Genomic DNA, 23,182 nt, shown 5'->3' with positions numbered 1-23,182 from the left:
GTGTAATAGAAGAGATTAACTGTTATGCTCAAGCTCTAAAACACTAATCCACTTAGGCATGGAAAGAGTTTGTTTTGAATCAACCCAGCCCCAAAATAGGAGTTAGAATGAGTTTCTGTACCAGGCAGCAGGTAAACATAAAAAAAAAAAAAAAAACAGCCACAGACGTGACCCAAATGAACCCCTGTTTTTTTATTTCCATTGCCATAAATGTTGGTTAGGGCATCAAGGTGTGATACTCTAGTAATAACTATATTTAAATGGAAAGATGACATCATCACAAATACAGTTATCAAAAACAACTGTTACTGTCTCCTACGTATCCCCTTTCATCCTTTTAATGACACTTTCCCAAGAATATTTAATTAGTGAAAGACAGTATAGGGCCTAACCATTGCTGCAGCTACACAAATAATTAATTTGAATGAATGTAAGTTCATCTGTTTAGGAAAGGGCTCTAATTGATGATTATTTTTATTCGAATAATGTGTTGAATATATTCTTGATGAATTGTTTATCTATAAAATGTCAAAAAACAGAAACATGCCCATCATTTCCTAGCTCAAGCTGACATCTTCAGTTTGCTTGTTTTGTCAGACCAACAGTCCAAAGCCCAAAGACATTCACTTTTTAGGTCATTGGGACTTAAAATAAACAACCAAATGTGTAGAGGGAACTTGGTCTTATTTGTGTTTCCTCAGCTTGAGATCCCCAAAGGCTTTGGACAGTTATGAGTTTGTTTATTATCTTATTTGGACCCCATCTAGGCTGTTGATGCTAATAACAATATTTTCCACTGTAAATAGTCAGTCTTGACCCTTGAGTGACTGTTCCTGATGGTGAAGTGTTTGTTGTTCAGATGGGTGTCTTGTAGCATGCCAGAGAGCAATGAGTAGTTGTTGTTTGCCTACAGTATGACTTGTCCGCTGCCTGTCATGTCTCCATGACTGACTAGTGTTTAGTGGTGATGGAAATGCAGAGCAGAGCTGATGCCCCTGCTGCTGACTGCGGCGTCAGGGTTAAATGTCTAACAGTAGAGTAAGTGCTGGAGGTAATTATTGCTCAAGCACAAGGCCATTTCTGCTTAAAGTGACTGTGTATTGGCTGACATTTGCAGGGCTGAACATGGTGTTCTTTTTTTACTGTGCAGGTGAAAGACCAAAAATTACCCACACAGGTTGACATAATGAGACTGTATTGGAAAGAAACCATTCGGCCACCCTTGAACAAAGATCAATTGAGATTCAATTAGTGATTCTCTGTATTGATTTTAATTCTGTCTGGATTCATTTCTCATTCCCTTTTCGCAAAACAATTGGATGCCAAGGATTCATACAGAATTGTATTTCTCTTTCATTGCTTTATCTTTTTCGGGAGTGCAACTAGGGATTATTTTCATACCGATTAATCTTATGATTTTTTTTTTTTTGATTAGTTACATTTTTTTCATGCATGAAATGTCAGAAAATGCTGTGATGTCTGACAAAGAAAAGCATCAAATGTCACATTTGAGAGGCATGAACCAGCAGAAAGTTGACAATAATTGAGAATATTTCTGGACCTGCCAGGTGCAGCCTGAGTCTAACTAACATTATCCAAAACAATTTACCTGTCTGTATGGCTTTCAGGGGTTTAATATATTTTGTTTGACGATATTGCATTAAGCCCTTCTCAACAGTCTGGTAAAATACACCAGCATATATAATTTCTTTTCCACATATCCCAAGTTCCACATGTAAACAATGAGGAGTACACATGATATGGTTGGATATGGCTCTTGTGCAGAGCTGTGACACTGTAACTTTTATTATGGGGCAATGCAAATGAATAATACAAAACATGAAGCAAGAGTGCATAAATAATGGTGAATGTTTTGTCTCTCTTGTAGGACTGTAGGACTCTTGCATACAAATGGAGGAAAGGACTGTCATCAGATAATTGGAGCTTCAGCCTCCAATTTGCTGAGGGCTCGTCAGAAACCCAAGCAGGTCATATGAGATGTGAATTTGGTGAATGAAGAATGAGGAACTTGAGTAACAACGTTATTGCAGAGGATTGACCAGCATCATCATTTCACACGTATCCTCTTCTGTTTGAGCCCCGCTCATTCCGTCTAATCCTGCTCGTCTGCCTCACACACACCTTCATCTACCGGGTCTGCTGTCCAGCCCAGGCAGAGTGGACCTGTCCCGTTTCCCAGGCCTCGTGCCCTCCCATCGGCGGCCCGCTCCGGCGGTGTGTTGGTGTACGATGGCGCGGTGGGACGCTGAGGGCTGCCGCGGGGGACTGTGATGTCAGAGCCCAACAGCCCGGGCGAGAGCCGGCGTGGCGCTCCCAGATTCTTCGTGGGCTGCGAGGACGATGAGAGCGAGGTCCTGGAGGACAGCATGAGGACAGACATGGAGCTGTATGAGGACGATGAAGACACAGACTCGGTGGGAGACAATGTCAAAATCTCTTTACGATAATTTGCTCTTTCATGTAGCTATCATGCTAGCAGGAGGAACTTTGGTAGTATATCACATCAAAAATGTCAGATTATAATAGTGAATGATATCATGCAGATGAATCACCAGTAGAGGGCTTTTAGTTAACACTAGCCACCCCTGCAGCCATGGTGACTTCACTTGTTGAGTGAAATGATGAAAATGTCTATGAACAACTTGAAAAGAATCCTCAAACACACCATTGTTTTCTTAAAAGAGCTCAACGGATAAGGTTAGTGTCTATTGTGCTTTTGACCAAGACCAGATCATTTACATGCACTTCAGTAACTGGGTTACTCAGAGAAACCAGGTGATAACATGCTTTGAAGTAACCTGATTATTGTAAATCAGTATATAAAGTCAACAGGTCAGAGCTCTGATTGCTCACCTTCCCCCAACCTTATTGTGTTGGTTTCAGTTTTACTTGTATTTTAGATTAAATTATTTTAAATACAATGATGGATCACAACATGTAGTCACCTCCTCCTTTGTCCTGCTGCTCTACTCTAGAGGTATATTTTTATGCCTCTGCACTGGTGACAGCTAGGACCAGAGGCATTATGTTTTTGGGTTGTTTGTCTGTATGCCCATCCCATTCTTGTGAACATGATATTTCAGTAACGCCTTGATGGAATTTCTTCTAGTTTTACACAAAATACACTTGGGCTCAAGGATGCACTGATTAGATTTTGGTGATCAAAGGTCAAGGTCACGGTGACTATAAGGATAAAATGATGAAGTCATAACATTTTATATCCAAAGGTCAAAGGTCAACTTCACTGTGACATCACAATGTTCTGCAAAGCACTTCTGGCCATTATTCTTGTAACTCAGGAAGAGGAGCTTGTGAACATATTTCCTGCAACTTGGCTGGTTGGTGAAGGGATACAACCATGAGGTGGTAATTATTTGTTTTTGTCAATTGATAATGTGTGCTGCTGGTCCAAGAAAATCAGTGACAGTACCTTACCGGATGTATGTTGATGTAGACAGTTTAGCCATTTTTATGTTCAGTTCTTCAGTATGAGCACATGTATGAACACAGCTACCATTGTTTTTATTTCTTCTAACCGCAGACAGATCTTTTAAAGTGTTGCTCTCCTTCCCCTCTTCCCTCTTCAGCCCCCGGAGCGACAGATCATGGTGGGGATCTGCTGCATGATGAAGAAGTCCAAGTCCAAGCCAATGACCCAGATCCTGGAGAGGCTGTGCAGGTTTGAGTACATCACTGTGGTCATCTTCCCAGAGGACGTCATCCTCAATGAGCCTGTGGACAAATGGCCTCTGTGTGACTGCCTCATCTCCTTCCACTCCAAAGGTAAAACACACACAAATACATACATGCACACAGACAAAATGACAATACACCCACAGTGCTTTTTGTGTTTTTCCATTTGTTAAGTATGAAGTCAGTTTAATATGTTCCCGACAGAAATGCACAGATGAATGTTACTCATTCTGTTTATAGCCTGTCTGATCATGTGGGCTTCTTATCAGCCGCCTGACCATTTACACACTAAATGGAGTGCCTGTCTTGTAATACAATGCCAGCATTATGTGTCGAATAGATTTATTCTGTCTGCCTCTGTGAGTCTGTCTGAAGTGTTTGTGTTTTTTCTAACAATGTCTCACTAGGCATAACTCTGAACCTGAATTCCCCAACAGCTATGAGCCATGAGCTTTACTTATTGAAATGTTTCTCTGCATGTAAACCAGGCTTCCCGCTGGATAAGGCAGTGAGCTACGCCAAACTCAGAAACCCGCTGCTTATCAATGACCTGAACATGCAGTACTACATACAGGACAGGTAATCTGAAATACCTTAACTCTATATTCCAGTATCCATTGAAATTATGCATGCAAAGCAAAGTGAGGCTTGAGAATACACAAATCATAGTTTACTTATTGATATGTTTGTTATTTTATTTTTTAACAGGAGAGAGGTGTATCGCATCCTGCAGGAGGAGGGGATTGATCTACCACGCTATGCTGTGCTAAACCGTGACCCAGATAAACCAGATGGTCAGTCTGCTATTGATAATGAATAAGTCGCTTCTTATTGATGTATCTTTGTACTTTCCTACACTTTCCTAACTTGACATAGGGAAAAGACAATACCGTGCAGACTACATTCACTCCACACAAACAGCCCTAGAGCCCCTGTCCATGCAGCATCCATTCATTTAAGAGTGCATTGGTTTTATTTCAGCTTGTGGATAAATATAGTATCAAATGTGAAGCAGTTGCAAGTGTCCCATACTTAAGTGCTGTGATATGATGGGTCTGGCATTTAAATGCTGTTTTTACACAGTGACGTAGCAACAGTCCCTGAACTGATGAGCGATCAGATGTTTTACATCTCTAATGACTGTTTTTAAAATGACCAATGAACTTCACATGGTTCAGAGTGCAGAGCTGCTTCACAGGGCTCAAGAATAAACACTGAGGGGTCAAACATTGTCTATAAATCATCAGTGATACTGAAAAGGGGCTTCCTGGCAAACACAAACATTTTCTGTGTGTGTGTGTTTCTCAGAGTGTAACCTGGTGGAAGGAGAGGACCATGTGGAGGTGAACGGAGAGATATTCCAGAAGCCTTTTGTTGAGAAGCCTGTCTGCGCTGAGGACCACAATGTCTACATCTACTACCCCACCTCTGCTGGTGGTGGCAGTCAGCGCCTCTTCAGAAAGGTCCTTCCTTTTACCCTTATAGCTTCTTTCTTCAGTCTATAATTCCTGACCATAACACTTCTCCAACTGCAAGTTAGTATGGCAGCTAAGTACAAAACTTTTCAAACTTCAATATGAACTGCAAAATGTTTAAATTGTTCTTTCAACACCAGTGAACTGTTGCCACAACAACCACTGTCAGACCATAATAACGATTATACTAATTCTTAGTTGTATATCCTTTCATTCCAGTTTAGGATTTTGACTCATTAACTTTGATCTGAATTTACTTTTAGGCTCAAGCCCCTCTGTTCCCTATCAAAGTGCCCTTGTGTGTCTGAAGTAACAGCACTCATGTTATATTTGGAAAGTGTTACAGCCCCAGGGCTGTTCTGACATTTTGAATGTGCACTTTCCTTTAATCTGTTTAGTAGTAATGGCAACTACTAATCAACTCAACTGACTAAAACAAACCTGCATCACTTAATCGCTTCTTCTTGTGATGGTACATGAGTCTATTGCTGTGCCAGAGGAAAAACATTATAATAAATCTGGCTCACTGTTGTCAAACATAGAGCTGCAACCTTTAACTCAGACTGTGATGGTGTTTTCCCTCTATGACTTGTGTAGATTGGGAGTCGGAGCAGCGTGTACTCTCCAGAGAGCAGTGTGAGGAAGACTGGCTCTTACATCTATGAAGAGTTCATGCCAACAGATGGAACCGATGTTAAGGTAGAGAATTGATTAATTGATTATTATGAAGGAAACTGCTGTGACTCATTTCTGAAATGGAATATGAGACACTTGAAAGGGACATAATGAACTTATGTGGTTCTGAAAGTGAAGGTCCCATTCGTTTTACCCATAGACAGTGTTATACGCTTCTGGAGCCAGCTGTCCAAATGATTAGCAACTGTGTTACAAAATGTCTGGTTCTTTCATAGAAAGACAAAGTTACAAGCTTGTGTACATAAACTTGGGGGGTGTTTCTATGACTGCCATGATGCATTTCATCAAGAAACATCCAATCACTGAGCTTAGAATTTTATTAAGTGCAGTTCTAATATCACCTATTCAAGGTATGTTTTGAATGAATTCAGCAACCATGGCAACAATATTTTGTTCCCCACTGCACCGATGAAGTGTTTTGAATTTGGTACTGCTCTGACTGGCCTCTTCTTCCTGGTCCTTGAGGCTCTTGAGTCTGGTAGTATTTAGAGCATTACACCATGATGAACATGTTGAAACAAAGTTCAAATAATTAAAACCAGTGGCCATGACACAAACCTATAGGTTTTTAATTGTATCTCAGAGTCCTGTGTTTCAATGTCAAGTAACATTGAGGATATGGTTGAAAGAAATGTTTGATATGGTAATGTAGTCAGTGCGACCTTCAGGATCAACATTTAAAATGAGAGTGATTGAGAGGATGTCTGGTGGCCTCAGGTGTACACTGTGGGGCCGGACTATGCTCATGCTGAGGCCCGGAAGTCCCCAGCTCTGGACGGGAAGGTGGAGAGAGACAGCGAGGGCAAGGAGGTCCGCTACCCTGTCATGCTTTCAGCCATGGAGAAACTGGTGGCCCGTAAAGTTTGCTTAGCATTCAAGGTAAATCTGCTTTATACCACTTAACTTATTCTTCCATTGTGGACTGATACTGTTGCACATCGTCTCCACATCACTGACAGAAATGTGTCCTCCTCTCCTCTCAATGCAGCAAACTGTCTGTGGCTTCGACCTTCTTCGAGCCAATGGACACTCCTATGTGTGTGATGTCAACGGTTTCAGTTTCGTGAAGAACTCAATGAAGTACTATGATGACTGTGCCAAGATCCTCGGGTACCATCTTCAGTTCTTGTCATTCCTTGTCCACTGGACTATTTTCTCTGGAGCTTGAATGTTGAATGCATGAATGTTTGTCTCTTCATGGCTCCTCAGGAACATCGTGATGCGTGAGCTGGCTCCTCAGTTTCAGATTCCTTGGTCCATCCCTACTGAGGCAGAGGACATCCCCATTGTTCCCACCACTTCAGGGACCATGTGAGTCATTGCAGTAGAAAGTGAAAGACCAAAAATACAATTCATCAAGATGTTTGTAATCAAGGTCCATGCGTTTTGTCAAGAAACAAACCTAACAAGGAAACTGTTTCTCCTCAAACTTCCACTTCAGGATGGAGCTGCGCTGTGTCATTGCTGTCATCCGACATGGAGACAGAACGCCTAAACAGAAGATGAAGATGGAAGTTCGCAACCCCATGTATGCTGTCACTGTATTATTGCCCTCCTTTATACTATGACAGATAAAAGGCTTTTTATTAAATTGAAATTATTCTTTGATTCATCCAGGTTCTTTGATCTGTTTGAAAAATATGGAGGATACAAAACAGGGAAACTAAAGCTGAAGAAGCCAAAACAACTGCAGGTAACAATAAGTCCGACATAGGAATAGTTATGTTTGTTTTAGATTGTAACTCGCATGCCTCCCAGTCTGTGTGTGATTAACTTTGTGTGAACACCTGTAACGTCTCTGACAGCTTGTTGCTCTGAACCTCAACAGGAGGTGCTGGACATCACACGGCAGTTGTTAGCAGAACTAGGACAACACAATGACTGCGAGATAGAGGAGAAGAAATCCAAACTGGAGCAGCTGAAGACTGTTCTGGAAATGTAAGTAGTGAGGGAACTGGGTCACTTTATTAGCCATTAATTCCCCATTTAATATTCAGCTAATTAATTCTGGGTCATCTTAGCAGATAGTTTCAAACCATGATTCAAAAATGAATTGCAGATTTAAAATTTTCATAATGGTGGTTTAAGAAATGTTGAAACCAAACTATAACTCCAGTGTGTGCTTAAGTCTACTCTAAAAAGTATTATTATTAACTATTATTAAAATATTATTAGCTGGGTAAATGATATACACTTAGGACACTCTCAGAAACTCAGTGTTCTCCTTGATTTCTAAAAAGTGGTCTGCACAGTGTTTGTATTTGGCCTCGTCCTATGCCAATGAAAAACAAGTTTTTAAAAGGTCACCATCTGACATACAAAACTGTAAGAGCGTCTGGTTTGTTGTGGCTGCAGTGCACACTGTAACTGTAAACAGCCTCCACACAGAGAAGTTAAAGCCATTGTCTTTCTCAAACCATTTCTATACCCAGACACTGTAACAGCATCATGTGTGTCTGAGGAATTTCATGCACAATATGACAGATCATTGTATTTAGATGCACATGTTGGTTCTGTTTTTACTTTAATCAAAACCATAAATGTTAGCAGTCATCATAGACGGGTAATGGCAGGCCCGTATTAACTTGACGGAGGTAGAAGAAGGCATACAACCATGTTTATTCATAAAGAGCTTTATTTTTTAATGATTCCAAATATGTTTTATTTTATAATGCTAATAAAGGTATGGCCACTTCTCGGGGATCAACAGAAAAGTGCAACTAACTTACCTGCCCCATGGGCAGCCCAAAACCTCCAGTGAGGAAGAAGGTAAAGGCAATTCACCTTCTACTCACAACAATATCTTGCCATGCTCAAGCTGGCCAAAAGCCTGAAGTGACTATTGACTGCCTTCTTCTGGATTTTGTTTTCAGACACACGTAAGGAGGGCCCATCTCTGCTGCTGGTGCTGAAGTGGGGGGGGGAGCTGACTCCTGCTGGCAGAGTGCAAGCTGAGGAGCTGGGAAGGGCCTTCCGCTGTATGTACCCTGGAGGACAAGGTGAGACACAAAGTGTTTTATTGCTGAAACAATGTGATGTAGTATTTGATTCCTCATGCTGCCACCTGCCCTTCTAGGATCATATTGGTATTAATTTACAGAGCTGCGACAGTCTGTTTGTTTGTCTGTGGACATATTTTGTCAAAGTGATATCATCAGAACTGCAAGAGACGGTCACGAAATTTCACAGGTGTGTAGTTGAGATCAAAATGAAGGCAGAGTTTGAAGATGGGTGTCGTCTGACCCCTGAGTGCTCAGTAATAATGTAATGTTGTATTAATTACAGAGTAATCATGGGTCAGAACGTCAACATGTTTACAGGCAACGTGGTCAGCGTGACCCAATTGCGAGATGGTCTCTAGTTTTGTCTTGAAAACAGGTATAATGGACAAGCACCCAGCTGGTAATGGGAAAAATGAACTTGTTGAGAGATCTGTGAACAGTTGAAGTATCAGCAACATATACATTGGAAAGTGTTAAGCAGAGAAACATCCACATATACAAACCACCATTCTCACTCCTTACTAAGAGGCTCTAGCCTCATATTTAAGAGGCTTTGAATTGCTTATTTTGCCACCACACTGAACAGCCACTGATCCACATAAGGTCAGAGTGAGAGGCGAGAGGAGGGACATGAAAAGTGGGTCAAAAAGACCATTATACTGGGTGTTTTGGGTTTCAGTGGAAGGTCCCCATAAATCAATATCGTATTTATGGTTAAAGGCTAAAGTTTCAATTTAATGTGTAAAATCTGTTATTATACTGTGACTACTGTAATAAAATGATTTCTGTTATTTTCTATTCTAAGATTACTTTCTATGTTAAATTCTTTGCTGCACAAATACACTTAGTCTCTATCTCTCTGTCTCTCTTTCTCTTGTTCTTCTCTGCTGTTCTCATTACGTACTTGCGTTAGCTAACCCCCTTATTAACTTGTATAAACAAGCTAATCTGGTTTAACTCAGTGGGTTACTTCTAGGACAGTAGGTGTGCACATATCATAGATCAAAGAAGTGACTCTGAACAAAGTAAATAAGGTATGGCGTGACAAATTGAACCACAGCTACAAAGAAAATGGGAACAAAGCCAAGGGAATATGAGGATTTAAAAGTTATAAAGATGCATTCATCTTTTAACACAAGGATTTTTGAGGCTGTTTACCAGAGAACATGAGACGTTACAATGGAGACATAAACAAAGAAATTCTGGACCAGGAAAGAGACACTCTGTTATGAGGCAAGGCAAACAATCTCAGGATATTTCAGATGCATCACAGAGTGGCAGCTGGGGTACAAAGTGTTCAGCCAGTTGTAGTGTGAAGTCGATACCAGCATGAGTTTCATAAAAGATCAGATCCCCAGTTAGTGTTAGTGAATACGAATACGTTGGTGACATCATGTCCCAAACTGTGGCTATTACTCACAAAATGTCCTTTTGTCTGGCTACATCCACTGAACTTCATTTTTGCTGCAGGTTTATGGTGAACTTTTAACCTGCAGGGTGGCTGTCTGTTCATGCACTGATATTGTTGTTGGTTCTGTCTTCTTATAGGAGACTATGCTGGATTTCCAGGCTGTGGGTTACTGCGGTTACACAGCACCTACAGACATGACCTGAAGATATACGCGTCTGATGAAGGCAGGGTGCAGATGACAGCCGCAGCTTTTGCAAAGGTACACTGCCCAGAGAGTAGAGTTTGAAGCTGAAACAAAAGCATGTTTTTCAACCTCGTTATGCAACTGTTTGTTTCTAAGAGCTCCATACAAACTTAAAGTGAAAGAATACATTTTTAGTTTGTTGCTCTCAGATCACAGTTAGTCAAGGTCTGTTATTTTGTGTCCTTCATCCTATAAAACTCACTCATGTTAGTCGTCATTTGTAAGATTTCATTGTATTGGTCACACTGTTGACTTTGCATCAAAAATGTTGCACAGTTTACCACAAATGCATGTGTGTCTCTGTGAGCAGGGTTTGCTGGCTCTGGAGGGCGAGCTGACACCCATCCTGGTGCAGATGGTGAAGAGTGCCAACATGAACGGGCTGCTGGACAACGACAGCGATTCGCTGAGCAGCTGCCAGCACCGTGTCAAGGCCAGGCTCCACGAGATTCTGCAGAAGGACAGGGACTTCACTGACGAGGACTACGATAGGGTGATTAGCTAAATGTGTTTACCACTGAGCCTCAACAGTTTTATGTTCTGTGAGGGCCTGGTGGAAGGAGGAGGACAACACTGAGAAGCACTTTTGTAAATCAGAAGACCTTTGGGCACCTTCTCTGCACACGTGAAGTCTTGCATCATGTGTCATGACCTGTTTGGTAGCTGGTTTTTCAAGAGTCTGGCTGCGAACCGTTGGATCAGTGCAATTATTTACAGACTGCAGCTGAGAGATCAGTCTGTAGTTCATGATGAGGGATTGAGATTAGCTTTTTTTAATGAGTAGTTAAAGTTTTACCTGGGAGACTGCAAGAAATAAGAACACACCAGCCTGATAGATGATAAAAACTAATTTCTCTTGATAACTATATTTGGTTCAAATCCCCAGCTGACTGCAGTAACTCTAGCTACAGTGACTGTGCAGTTGAGGCCCTCATCCCTTAACTGCATAAGTGGAGCTGCTCACAGTGCAGTAAGTCCTGTCTTGTGGTTATACTTAGCTGCATACATGTTTGTTTGCAGGTACAGAATTTAACCACAAGGGCTGCTCCTCCCTAACTGTTTTTAAATAGTAATCTATTCTCACTTCTCTACTCAACCTATGAAATTAAACAATGTGTTTTTTTTTTTTCAAAATGTTTCCCACAGACTTGGATGATGATAGGTAGAGACAGGTGGTAACTTTTCAACCAGGGTACCTAATTGTCTGCCCACATGTCCTTTTGATCATTCAGAGGATTACTAACCTGTCGTAGTGAAAGCAGAAGGGATTTTATTTCTTGAGCTAACAGTTTTCACATTAATTATATGTCTTCATTTTGCTGTCACAGTCACACAGATTTGTGCAGTTTAGCAGCCTGGGGCTTTTGGGGTCTTTGAAATGTGAAAGTAGTCAGAATTCATTTGTTATACCTAAAGGACCTTCTTTATGTAAGTACTTTGTCATTCTTCCTTTTTCTTTGTGTGACAGCTGGCCCCGACCTCTAGTGCCTCTCTGGTGAATTCAATGAAGATAGTCCAGAACCCAGTGGCCACATGTGACCAGGTTTATGCCCTCATCCAGAGCCTCACCTCACAGATCCGCAAAAGAATGGAGGACCCCAAGTCAGCTGGTGAGCAAACTCCTCTGTCAGCCCGAGAAGGATGTCAAGGCTTTCAGCTTTTTATTTTTGGTACACCACATTTTCACTGTGAGCTCATTGCAATGACAAACAATCCAAAATGACTGGATTGATTGTCATGATATTTGATACAGACAATCATACCCACCTCAGGATGAATTGTAACTTTGATGATCCTCTGACTTTTCATCTGGCGCCAATGTCACGTCAAAACTTTTTAAATGTCTGCAAAACTAAAGACCTTCCCATCAGCCTCAGCTGTACTGTGTGTTGGGTGCTAATAAACAATTTCTGCAACACCAATGCTGACATTAGCATTTAGCTCAAAGCAACAAAATTACTGGAACAAATTTCTATCAAAATCAAATCACCTTTGATTGATCTTAAACTGTTCTTAAACTCTCTGTCTCCTCCTCAGACCTGCAGCTATACCACAGTGAGACACTGGAGCTGATGCTGCAGCGCTGGTCCAAACTTGAGAGAGACTTCCGCATGAAGAACGGCCGCTACGACATCAGTAAAATACCTGACATTTATGATTGTGTGAAGTATGATGTCATCCACAACGCTACTCTAGGCCTGGAGGACACACTGGAGCTGTTCAGACTGTCTCGAGCTTTGGCTGACATCGTCATCCCACAGGTGAGAGAGAGGAGGATGAAGTGGAGGGCAGAGAAGGACAGGGGTGTGACCTCTGGATTGCTGCAAAGAAGCATTTTCTTGAGCTTTTGTGTTTTTGTTTTTCTATAACAAAGAGCTTAGATAACCAGGGTGCACAGTTATCAAATTTAAAACTGGTGCTTAATTTAATTCAGGACAAAAAAAAAAGAATTTTATTTTAAAACTATTCACATATAAAAGGCAAAAAACAAAACATACATTTAAGTGCAAAACACCATAAAATGTTTGTGAATATCACCTAATTTTATATTTAATAATAACTGTGATTTTGTTGTTTAGTGAAAAATAAAAAATGTGATTTTGTCATAGATTCACCTCGTGGATAAAACTTCTTTAAAACAATTAACAGTTTCCATTTTCTGTGAAACAAAACATTAATGTCAGAGGTATTACCAGTTCAGCAGTTGTGGAGCATTTTTGATCAATTTTGTGTGTGTTTGCAGGAATACGGCATAAATAAAGTGGAGAAATTGGACATAGCATACGCCTACTGCCTCCCACTGGTCAGAAAGATTCAGCTTGACCTGCAGAGGACCCATGAGGACGAGTCTGTCAACAAACTACATCCTCTGTGAGTCTGGGATTCAGATTTCCAAGAGTACATTTGATTTACTACAAGGCCGTCTGCATAGAAAGACATGATGCAAAGTGTGTGGGGAATATTTTGAAGCAAATTTAAAATTTTGAAACTGATTTGACACAAATGGCATGTTCACAGGTACTCTCGTGGAGTGATGTCTCCAGGGCGCCATGTCAGGACACGTTTATATTTCACCAGTGAGAGTCACGTCCACTCACTGCTCAGCATTTTCCGCTATGGAGGCTTGCTCGATGTAAGGAACCAAACATCAGTCCTATAGAACTTTGAATGTTTCTGAGATTGGGGTAAACGTTGAAGCTGATGTTCTGTGTGTGTGTGTGTGTGTGTGTGTGTGTGTCTGTGTGTCTGTGTGTGTGTGTGTGTGTGTGTGTGTGTGTGTGTGTGTGTGTGTGTGTGTGTGTCTGTGTGTGTGTGTGTGTGTGTGTGTGTGTGTGACAGGAGGAGAAGGACCAGCAGTGGAAGCGTGCCATGGATTACCTCAGTGCCGTCTCTGAGCTCAACTACATGACTCAGATTGTCATCATGCTGTATGAGGACAACAATAAGGTAGTGTTTCTTGTTTATTTGTTTAGTTTTTTTGTCATTTACAGCCACCTGCCACATGTGCTACATGACATTGTATCATCCAGGTATTACCTGTCTGTCTGACCGTTTACCTGTGTGTAGATACATTTGTTGTTTTTGAAGTATAAACTTGACAACAAGAGGACTCATTCATTGGTGTGTAAATTAGAGGTTCAATGAAGGAAAAATAACCATATAATATAACCTTCATTCTGGCTTAACAAGTTCCCTCTGTAGGGATAATCTTATTGTTTTTAATTACATGCTGAATACATGTGCCTGTTATTATTATTGAACTTCAATCCTTTTGTGATTTTCTTTTGTTTAAGCAGAATCTCAACGATTGAGAGCAGATTTATTTTCCAGAGTTTGAAGTATTGAAAAATATATCATTCATTTCAGTTTTTCCCTTTTTAATAAATTTGTAAAATATTTCTAAGATTATATTTTTGTATTATCATTATGGGGTATTGTTGATTGATAAGAGGAAATAATAAATTTTGCATAAGGTTGCAACATAACAAACTGTTAAAGTCAAGGGGTCGGAATGCACTGTCAGTGTCATATTGAAGATGGTATAGAAAATTTTCAAAATAATATCTTTAACACCTGCTGTTGTCCTCCCTGAAGGACCTGACCTCTGAGGAACGCTTCCACGTGGAGCTTCACTTCAGCCCGGGGGTCAAAGGCGTCGAGGAGGAGGAGAATGCACCTACCGGCTTTGGTTTCCGGCCCGCTTCTGCAGAGGTGGCACGACAGGTATAACCACATCCAAACATTTTCACAGTGTCATCATTCTGCAGATGGCAGCATGAATATTCTCTCTTTCTGTTCTCATTCAGAACGGGCAGAAACAGCCCGACCCCGGCAGCCTGGAGGACCTCTCACGTGACGAGACGGACCGTGCTGTGCCATTGTCTGAGCCAATCACTATTCAGAGGAGGTCCCCGCTCATACGCAATCATAAGACTGGATCAATGGAGGTGAGAGTCAGAGTAATACACCTAATATTGTTTCTGAAATCAGTTTCAAAGCTTCTTTCATTGTGGACTCGCACAGTTACAGTATTGTCCATTACAATACTTTAATAATACTACTGTTTAGCAAATAACCTGAACAGAGACAGTGTATTTTTTCAGTTGCTTATATAATCGGTGTATTTTACAACCTAGATCCTCTCCTCTGTGGTTTTGGCCTCTCCTGTTTTCCAAGGTCATATTTCACTCAGCAAACTATCAGCCATCAGTGGAGGCTGGTTTATGATATCAAATACGCTCAAGTTTCCCTGCTGCCACTGTTTGACTCGTGTGTGTGTGTATGTGTGTGCATGTGTGTGTGCGTGTGTGTGTGTGTGTGTCTACCAGGTCCTGTCGGAGACATCATCTTCCAAAGTAGGCAGTTATCGCCTCTTCTCGTTCTGCTCACGTCAGTCCCCAGAGATGAAACAAAGTGGATTAGGTAGGTGTCATAATGCCCTGTTGCCGTGGCAACTGTGTGTATAGATGACAGTGTGAAATGGCTCAGAGTGGGAAGGATGGGTGCAGATTTCATTAGATGACTTTTGATCTGGGAGGACATCATCAATGGAAATAATACACCATGAGGGCTGTTTGCAGAGTACTGGGAAATGCATGCAGGCAGCTGGTCTTTACATCGTTTCTTCAGACAAAGATGTAAATGTTTCAGTTCATGTATTTGCTTGTTTTTCAAGAAATATTTTTAGTTTAGTTTAAAATGGTGGCTACATTTTATGCCTGTTTTGGGACCTAAATCAGTCTTCAGAAACATTTTACTTAAAATGTTCCAGTTTTGAGTGGATGTAATTCAGAATCTCTGTATAGGAGATGAGCGCAATGTTTTTAAAATGGTCTCCACAGTGGTTGTTTTTAATAAAGTAAATCAATTGTGAGATTTTTTTTCAGTTCCTGAGCTAAATGAGATGAAAATCGTGAAATATTTGTGTCATTGTTCAGATACTCTACTGAGGCTTTAAATTCTGTTCAGAGTTGAAGTGTTAACCTTGATGCAGGTCCACACAGATTAACATTTCCACTGCCTCCTCTTTCCATCGCAGTAAGCCTCAATCCTTTCCCCCTTCAGCGTAAGCCTCATGGAGTGACTGAGTCTGCAGCTGTTAAGCCCTGATCTAGTGGCTGTAAAAAGAAAAATCCACCCCAAGTTGCACATCTCTGTCAGTTTTGTTTGCTCTCGTGGGATGATTACAGTGGCGAAGTGTCAGCGGTCTAAAACATCAGAGATAAGCATCAGGTTTTGGCGTCAGTCCCTCAGAATGAAAGTGCATCATTCTTGACTTTGAAGCCGCCATTTTGCCTTCAACAGTCATACTTGCAGAAAGTCATCAGAGAAAAGTCTCCAAGACTGATTGCATTTTGTTACTTTTTCCTGTGACTGTTTTCTCTCTCTGTGCTTCTCCTGTGCGCTCTGTGTTTGGACACACTAATGTTGAAAAGTAAGATCAAAGGGAAGAGGAAGAGGGGAAGTGGATACTTAATACACTGAATGTGTCACACATTGATGAGAAAAACTGTGAAACCATTTCAGGGTGGATTTTTCCTTATAGCTCCAAAGCCTGACATAGTGGTTAAACTTTAAAAACGTTCTCCAGCCTGCTGTAGGGAGTGTAGAGAGAGAGAGAGAGAGAGGTGTGAAGTGCATGGTCTCTTCTGGGTCTGTCTGTCTCTTTTTCTGTTTTTCTCTCTTTCTCAGTTTCTGTCTGGTCAGTTGTTTGAGTAACAGCATGTTATGTAGTGGTGACTAACCCCCCCGCCCCCCCTCGCAGGCTCTCAGTGCGCCGGGCTCTTCAGCACCACTGTCCTAGGTGGGTCTTCTAGCGCCCCTAACCTGCAGGACTACGCACGCGCACACCGCAAAAAATTCTCCACCGGCAGTCTGTCCTACAAAGACGGTACGTGTTTGAGACCGCGCTCCTTCACAAACCTGCACAGGGCAACAGCAGATCAGTGTCTTACACATCTCCTCAGTCCTAAAATATAAACTACTGTTAGCTTGACATGATGAGCAGAGCCCTGTGGGGAAACTGAAAAGCACCTGAAAATATGAAGTAGAAATGTGCACTGATATGTTTAGTATGAAAGTGTTGATAACAGTAGGTAGATGAGGTCCAAAATAGCAGCAATAGAACATATTCAGACGAGAGGAATATGTGCTATACAAACATCATGTATGTTCATACATGTATATTATTATAGAAATGTAGCACCATTTTTAAAAAATAATTTCTGTATTTTTAGACTCCATATTCATTCTAGTCACCAAAACCACTGGATTTTTCCATCATTTTTTTCCTCCACACCACTTTGAGTAAAATTGGTGTTTTTCCTTTAGCAGTTTGTGTACATGCTGCCTCATGCCCAGTTGAAACGTCCAAACAGAATATATACCATGTTTAATATCAGTCAGCACTGAGTTTGTTTGTTAGTGTTAGTGTTTGTTAGTAGAAGCTTTATATTTTTTCATTCTGATCAGTATACCTATGATAGTGTTTTTTTTTTTTTTGAGAGCTGCTGCATGTATGAAGCAACTGTTCATCAGTGCGTGTCCGTTAACTGCCCCTCATTCTTAAAATCATGATCTGCCCATGTTTTTTTTTTTTTGTTGTTGTTTTTTGCATGGTCCGTGGCTGCTCTGACTTCTTATTCAGTCTGTTCAGTTTCCAGTTCTCTCATATTTAGAGAAACTTGATAATCTGATTTAAACAAATTACAACTCAGCAGAAGTCATACAGCTATTTTATATTCACATTCACCACTTTTTTGCACTTTTTAATTTTTAATTTTTTTTTTTTTTTTTATTGGGTACATTAGCCCTCTGCCGATTTGAGTTGGGAAGCTATGGCTGTAACAAATATTATTCATACCTTTTTTTTTTTTTTTGAATAATATTTTATGGGGAAAAGAAATAGTAAGTGGTCAATATTGAATTCAGGGCTTAATGACGCATCAAAACATGGCCACCATGCTTGGGCCATGATTGTGTAGCTGAATTTAATGTGTGTCATGTCGTCCAGTAGGTGTCAGTGTGGTATCATACACACTCTTGTCTCCTCTCAGCCTCCATCCTCCCGGTTGTCTCACATGTTGCCCCGCTGTTGGTCTTTGTCATCCATCTTGTTACACCTAATTTTCGAGAATCAAAGGAAGCACTGTAGTCTCGATGCAGTCAGAATGCCCCAGTTGTAATGCCTCAGTGCATGCTCCTCCGAGTGTAGTCTTGGTTTCATATTTCATATTCATATTTATTTCCTCCATGCTAAAGCTTCTTAATCCTGGCCAGGTTCACCAGTCGGTGTTTTTCATAGTTCTCTTTGTGCCACAGAACACACCACGAGTCAGAACAGCATTTAACTGTTCAGTGGGCTTTTTGTTAGACTTGAAGACAGGAAAGGAAAGAAAGAATCAGACCTTAATATTGGGCTTATTTTTTTGGAGGTTTTTGGTTTGTCCTCTTCACCTCCTCAGTTAAAATCATTTCATCTCACTTTGTCATCAGAAGATGTTCCATCTATGTGTTGGCCCACAGTCACCTTCAAACATCTTCAAACGGTCAGATAGCTCAGATTTTTAAACCACCCATTTGTATAGAAGCTGTTGGTTGATCTTTCAACAACTGCGTCCACATTAGCAAAGAACAGGGAAATGATAAAACATGATATACAAGTTACTGTGGCTCATAGTAACACTAGTGAATTTTTTTTTTTTTTTTATTTCCTCAGAGTTGTTGTCTATGCCGGCAGTAAAACGATTTTCTGTGTCGTTTGCAAAGCATCCGACTAATGGTACGTCTGCTTCTTTCAAGTATTTTTCCACTTCACCTCCCTTTGTCTTGCATGTCTTCAAACTTTTGTTTTTTGACCTTGGATTTTTTTTTCACATGGCCCTCCAGCATTCCAGGTTTCCGTTATTTTTTTTCTAATGGTTTTAATTTTTTTTGTGTACCCATACGCTTTGGATTCTTACTTTTCTAACACTACCTGACATTCTCTTTCTAACCAGGGTTCCCACTGGTCATTAAATTTGTGAAATATCGAGAAATTTGGAGACAGGGAATGTCAGTAAATTTTACAAATCCCTCATAGTAGTGAAGCACAGAAGATAGCCATCTTTACACAGCTTATACCTGACAGGAAAAACACAAGACATCAGCATGGAATTATTTCCAATTTGAAGTGATTTTGTGTCTTTTACACCTCGGGATTATTAATTGTCAACATTTCATAGACATTCACTGCAAAACTTACATTGACCGTTGCCACTGTGATACATTGCATAGTATTGCTTAGTGTTTGGCAGTTCATTAATGTCCAGTTTAGATCAGAGACTCAGCACTGGTTTACTTCCGTTTGTATTTCCTGCAGTTGGTAGGATGATGACACAAGCCTAGCGTCAATGAGGACGTTTACATGCACTTAAAGTGGCTCTCGAAGATTTCAGTCCTGGTTGATTTGCCGATACCTGTAGTTACTGGTGGTAACAGCAAATGCTTAATACTACAGGTCATAGAATTCAGGGGCAGCAGAATAAACTGTTGTCATTTTGATGAAGAAGTTGGTCAATAATCAGCCTTTTTCCATCATTCTGTGACTTGATTTTATGCTGCAGACAGCATGAGTCTGCAAACAGCAGGTACATTGAGAGGAGTTGGTTACTTGGCTGAGAAGTTGGTGTGCAGCCTGTCGCCTGCAGCTCTTCATCACACAGATCACTGTGGCTCCTTCCTCTTCCATTACTCCCTGCAATTTTTCAAACTGATCTGCTGTTAGAAACATGCTGAAAATTACTGTCATTTGTACCTTGTTTTGTAGACACATTTTAAGTATGATAGTAGTTAAGTGCTAAGCTAAATGCTTTTAATGTGAAGCTGCAGCATTAGGAAATATTCATTTTGCATTTAGCAGCAACTTAATATAGCATTTCTTTTCTGGGAATGTCGCCACAGACACCCAGTTCATAATACTGCAAATATATAAATATTGCAATACTTTCATCAGTCGGCCAAAGGCTTATTCACCGTTGTGTTACCTCATTGGGTGATAGATCTTGTCTTAACAGACGTTTATTTAAATGAAAATCTTCAAGATTGCCACTTTAAGTGTTCAGGTTACATTTAGCTTTCTGCTGTAGTCTGATTTCTTGAACATCATGTAAATGATAAACCTTGTTTCTCAGCTGCAGTGGGGGGTTAGAGAAACCCAATTTCTCCAGGGGGAAGCAGACTTCTTTGTCGGGGATATATGTGTGACCCAACCTCCACTTTTATCAAAAGACACTGATTACAGCTTAGCTAACTCACTTGTTAGTTAATAATATTCAACATTTGTCTGACTGAACATTGAAAAAAATCCCTGTTCTGGTCCCGTAGAGGAGAGTTGGGTCAGTAATCAAGTCATGACTCTGGGCTTTGCGTCTCCTTGTAATGTTCATGCAGAATAGGCGTTTCTGGCACAGCCAGAACTTTTTCCAAGGTGCATGGAGAAGGGCAATGGTGTTGAGACGTCAAAACACTTTAAGTCTAAAGAAGAACTTTATTCTGAGACCAATGCTTTTTGGCTTTTGGCCTCTGCTTGAATGGTGGTGTTTTTCTGTTTAAAGTCAGAGATCAGATAACGGTACAGGGCCAGTTGAAAACTCATTTGTCAAGGTCAACATCAAAGATTTTTCATAACAAAAACCCTGATTTATTACAGGGGTGCTTTAATTAACTGTTGCACATCCAAAAAGTTTGGAGACTTGGAAAAGACAAAGGAGGTTCAGAAGTGAAGCTGCAGAGGCTGAGAGATCCTGCTGCTTAATCCATCAAGCTGCAAAGACACTGGATCCCACATATCCATAACTCTGTAGTGTCTTTTTGTTACATTACAAGATTATACAATTGTTTTCACAGTCTGAGTAATCCTCCCTGTGTCACATACACCTCACTGTCTCTTTTTGGAGCGGGATAGCAAACAGATTCATCATTCCCTTTTTAAACCTTTAAAGTTTCATCCCTCCCTCAGTGTTGTCGTGGTCAAAAAAATGCAGAACAAGGTAAAGAGTCTTACAATGGATCTGTGTACTGAGCCAAGGGTGGGAACCCTGTTTAACATCCTGCATACAGTTTGTAAATTGGTCACCATTACCCAATAATTCAGTTTTTGTTTTTTTTTTCCAGTGGATAGATGTGTGTGTGCGTGTGTGTGTGTGTGCGTGCGTGCTTGTGTGCATGTGTTCAAAGTAATTACCTAAAGCACACACCTGTTGCCATCATTGTAGAGGATGTGAATTGAGCTCATTGTTAAAACGCCACCAACAGCACATGAATGTTTAACCCTTCTCCTGTTTCCTCTGACTTCATGACTCTCCCTCGGTCATGTTCACCTGTAATTACTATTATTTTGTTTTTATATGGGCTGCCTTTTGTTATGTGGATTAAAGGATGAATACTGTTACATCACAGCTGACTGAACCAGGATCAGCTCGTACTGACAAACTTGGGAAGGGTTAAAGCATTGCTCATCCCATCTCCTGTGTCTGTCATGAAAGAAACATCGGTCAGTTTTGTTTTAATTCATAAGCGCACACACATGCTTTTTCAATGTTGTCAGTGCTGTTGTTCAGTGTGTTCAAGATTTGAAAAGGGGAAAATATTCAATTATTAATGATGAAGTATAATGACTGTTTGCGGCCACAAGTGAATGTCCCTACTTTGCTATTTTTTTTATTTATTTTTTTTGAGACGAATAGACATTGAGGCATGATTGTAGCAGCAGGCGTTACGTTTCTGTCCTTCTACTCTATCTGGTAAAAAAGCGGCCGGTGTAAATGGATTAAGGAGACGAGTAGTGGTCAGTCAGCTTTTGTAAATCTTCTAACATCTTTGCTTTTGGGTTGAAGAGCAAATTTGAATCGTTTCGTCTGCATATGAAGAGATTTGTCTTTTTGGTCTTTTTTTCTTAATCACTGCTGTAAAAGTTGATTCAGCGTTCACCAGGTGTTTTGGTGGCAAGTTTCTATGAGAGTCGATCTATCAGCCACGGCTGTGAGGTGTGCGTGCGGCAGTCAGATTTCACTCAGCACACGTTTAGAAAATTCAAATTACCCCACAAGATGAACACTTCCTGTTAAGATGATAGCATGAACTTCCACACTATATTGGTATGTTTTTCTCTTACATATATCATCCACCACAGGAACACAAGATGACACATCCACCATAGCAGTGGCTCCACCTCTCTGGTGCACTGCGACAGGTACGACGGCCCCCATTGATTCAGTTTTGTGTTGCACCAAATGTCCAGCTGCAGCTTTGTGTAAACAGCGTAATACGTTGACATCAGTGGTCCAGATTGTTAGTGAATGTGGACACAAGATTTATCTGCACATGATTTATCTGCTTCTGCTGTGTTTCTGTGGAGAGGTGGCTGCGAGACTGTTCTTAATTTTGGGTTATACTGCTTCCTGTAAATGTCCTGTACCACACTTGCTCCTTTGTGAGTTGTCATTATGAATTGGATCAATGTTATTTTGGATAGTTGATGGATTGTTAAAGAAATGTTGAGATACTGCAGAGGAGCAACATGATGTTTTTTTGTGTTCTGAGCTTTGCTGAAGTGCGAGATGATTTCTCATCACAGAAAGTTGCTTGAGATGATTTGCTGCTTTTTCTGATCTTTGGCTGTTTGGCAGCCAGGATTAGCTGTTGGCTGCCTCTTTCATTTCCAACAATGAACGACCTTCATACACACACACACACACACACACACACACACACACACACACTACACTTCTCCTCCCTCCTCTTTCCTCTTTGCTGTATCCTTCCCTTTTTCTCCAAGCTCTCCTCTGTATCATACTTCAGTCCTTCTCTCTATCCCCTCTTGCTAGCTTATATCCTATCATTTCATGTCTTTTGTACTGCTCCTCCTCCTCCTCTTCCTCCTCCACTGCGCTGTCCTTCCTTGCTCTCCCTCTTCTTCCTCAGAGCCCTTGGAGGAGCACCATGTGGCCCAGTTGTTGAGGCGTTTCTCCACCGACCTCAGCCTGGGCCGCCACCTCTCTCTGGACGGGGCGCTGGCCCACCACCTCCACCAGTGCTCCTACCACCTCCGCCTCTTCCGAAACTGGCTCATCTCCGGCCAGGACCCCCTAGAGTACCTCTA

The 23,182-nt window shown here is 41.0% G+C and overlaps 1 protein-coding gene across 3 annotated transcripts in view; it reads left to right on the top strand.

The window, feature by feature from the left end:
• The window catches only part of ppip5k1 (diphosphoinositol pentakisphosphate kinase 1), a 31,051-nt gene that overhangs the window by 2,582 nt on the left and 5,287 nt on the right, over window positions 1-23,182 (top strand). The window contains exons 2-27 of one of the 3 annotated variants that reach the window (XM_022749788.1): window positions 1,889-2,435; window positions 3,609-3,804; window positions 4,203-4,293; window positions 4,423-4,508; window positions 5,023-5,177; window positions 5,787-5,888; window positions 6,603-6,764; window positions 6,874-6,995; window positions 7,095-7,196; window positions 7,327-7,413; window positions 7,503-7,578; window positions 7,714-7,823; window positions 8,569-8,654; window positions 8,759-8,884; window positions 10,436-10,557; window positions 10,853-11,035; window positions 12,011-12,152; window positions 12,580-12,803; window positions 13,286-13,413; window positions 13,561-13,675; window positions 13,882-13,989; window positions 14,638-14,766; window positions 14,850-14,990; window positions 15,372-15,465; window positions 16,808-16,933; window positions 18,761-18,823. In XM_022749788.1, the coding sequence (XP_022605509.1) occupies window positions 2,292-2,435; window positions 3,609-3,804; window positions 4,203-4,293; window positions 4,423-4,508; window positions 5,023-5,177; window positions 5,787-5,888; window positions 6,603-6,764; window positions 6,874-6,995; window positions 7,095-7,196; window positions 7,327-7,413; window positions 7,503-7,578; window positions 7,714-7,823; window positions 8,569-8,654; window positions 8,759-8,884; window positions 10,436-10,557; window positions 10,853-11,035; window positions 12,011-12,152; window positions 12,580-12,803; window positions 13,286-13,413; window positions 13,561-13,675; window positions 13,882-13,989; window positions 14,638-14,766; window positions 14,850-14,990; window positions 15,372-15,465; window positions 16,808-16,933; window positions 18,761-18,823 (3,220 nt within the window). In that variant the 5' untranslated portion in view covers window positions 1,889-2,291. The remainder of the gene's footprint in view (window positions 1-1,888; window positions 2,436-3,608; window positions 3,805-4,202; window positions 4,294-4,422; window positions 4,509-5,022; window positions 5,178-5,786; window positions 5,889-6,602; window positions 6,765-6,873; window positions 6,996-7,094; window positions 7,197-7,326; window positions 7,414-7,502; window positions 7,579-7,713; window positions 7,824-8,568; window positions 8,655-8,758; window positions 8,885-10,435; window positions 10,558-10,852; window positions 11,036-12,010; window positions 12,153-12,579; window positions 12,804-13,285; window positions 13,414-13,560; window positions 13,676-13,881; window positions 13,990-14,637; window positions 14,767-14,849; window positions 14,991-15,371; window positions 15,466-16,807; window positions 16,934-18,760; window positions 18,824-23,182) is intronic. The other 2 variants (XM_022749797.1, XM_022749807.1) reach the window with 2 other exon arrangements.

Source organism: Seriola dumerili, unplaced genomic scaffold (assembly GCF_002260705.1).
Source record: "Seriola dumerili isolate Sdu_G_001 unplaced genomic scaffold, Sdu_1.0 BDQW01000011.1, whole genome shotgun sequence".
Classification (NCBI taxonomy): domain Eukaryota; kingdom Metazoa; phylum Chordata; class Actinopteri; order Carangiformes; family Carangidae; genus Seriola; species Seriola dumerili.
The sequence above is the reverse complement of the archived record's forward strand: the minus strand, read 5'-3'. Positions and strand labels throughout refer to the sequence as shown.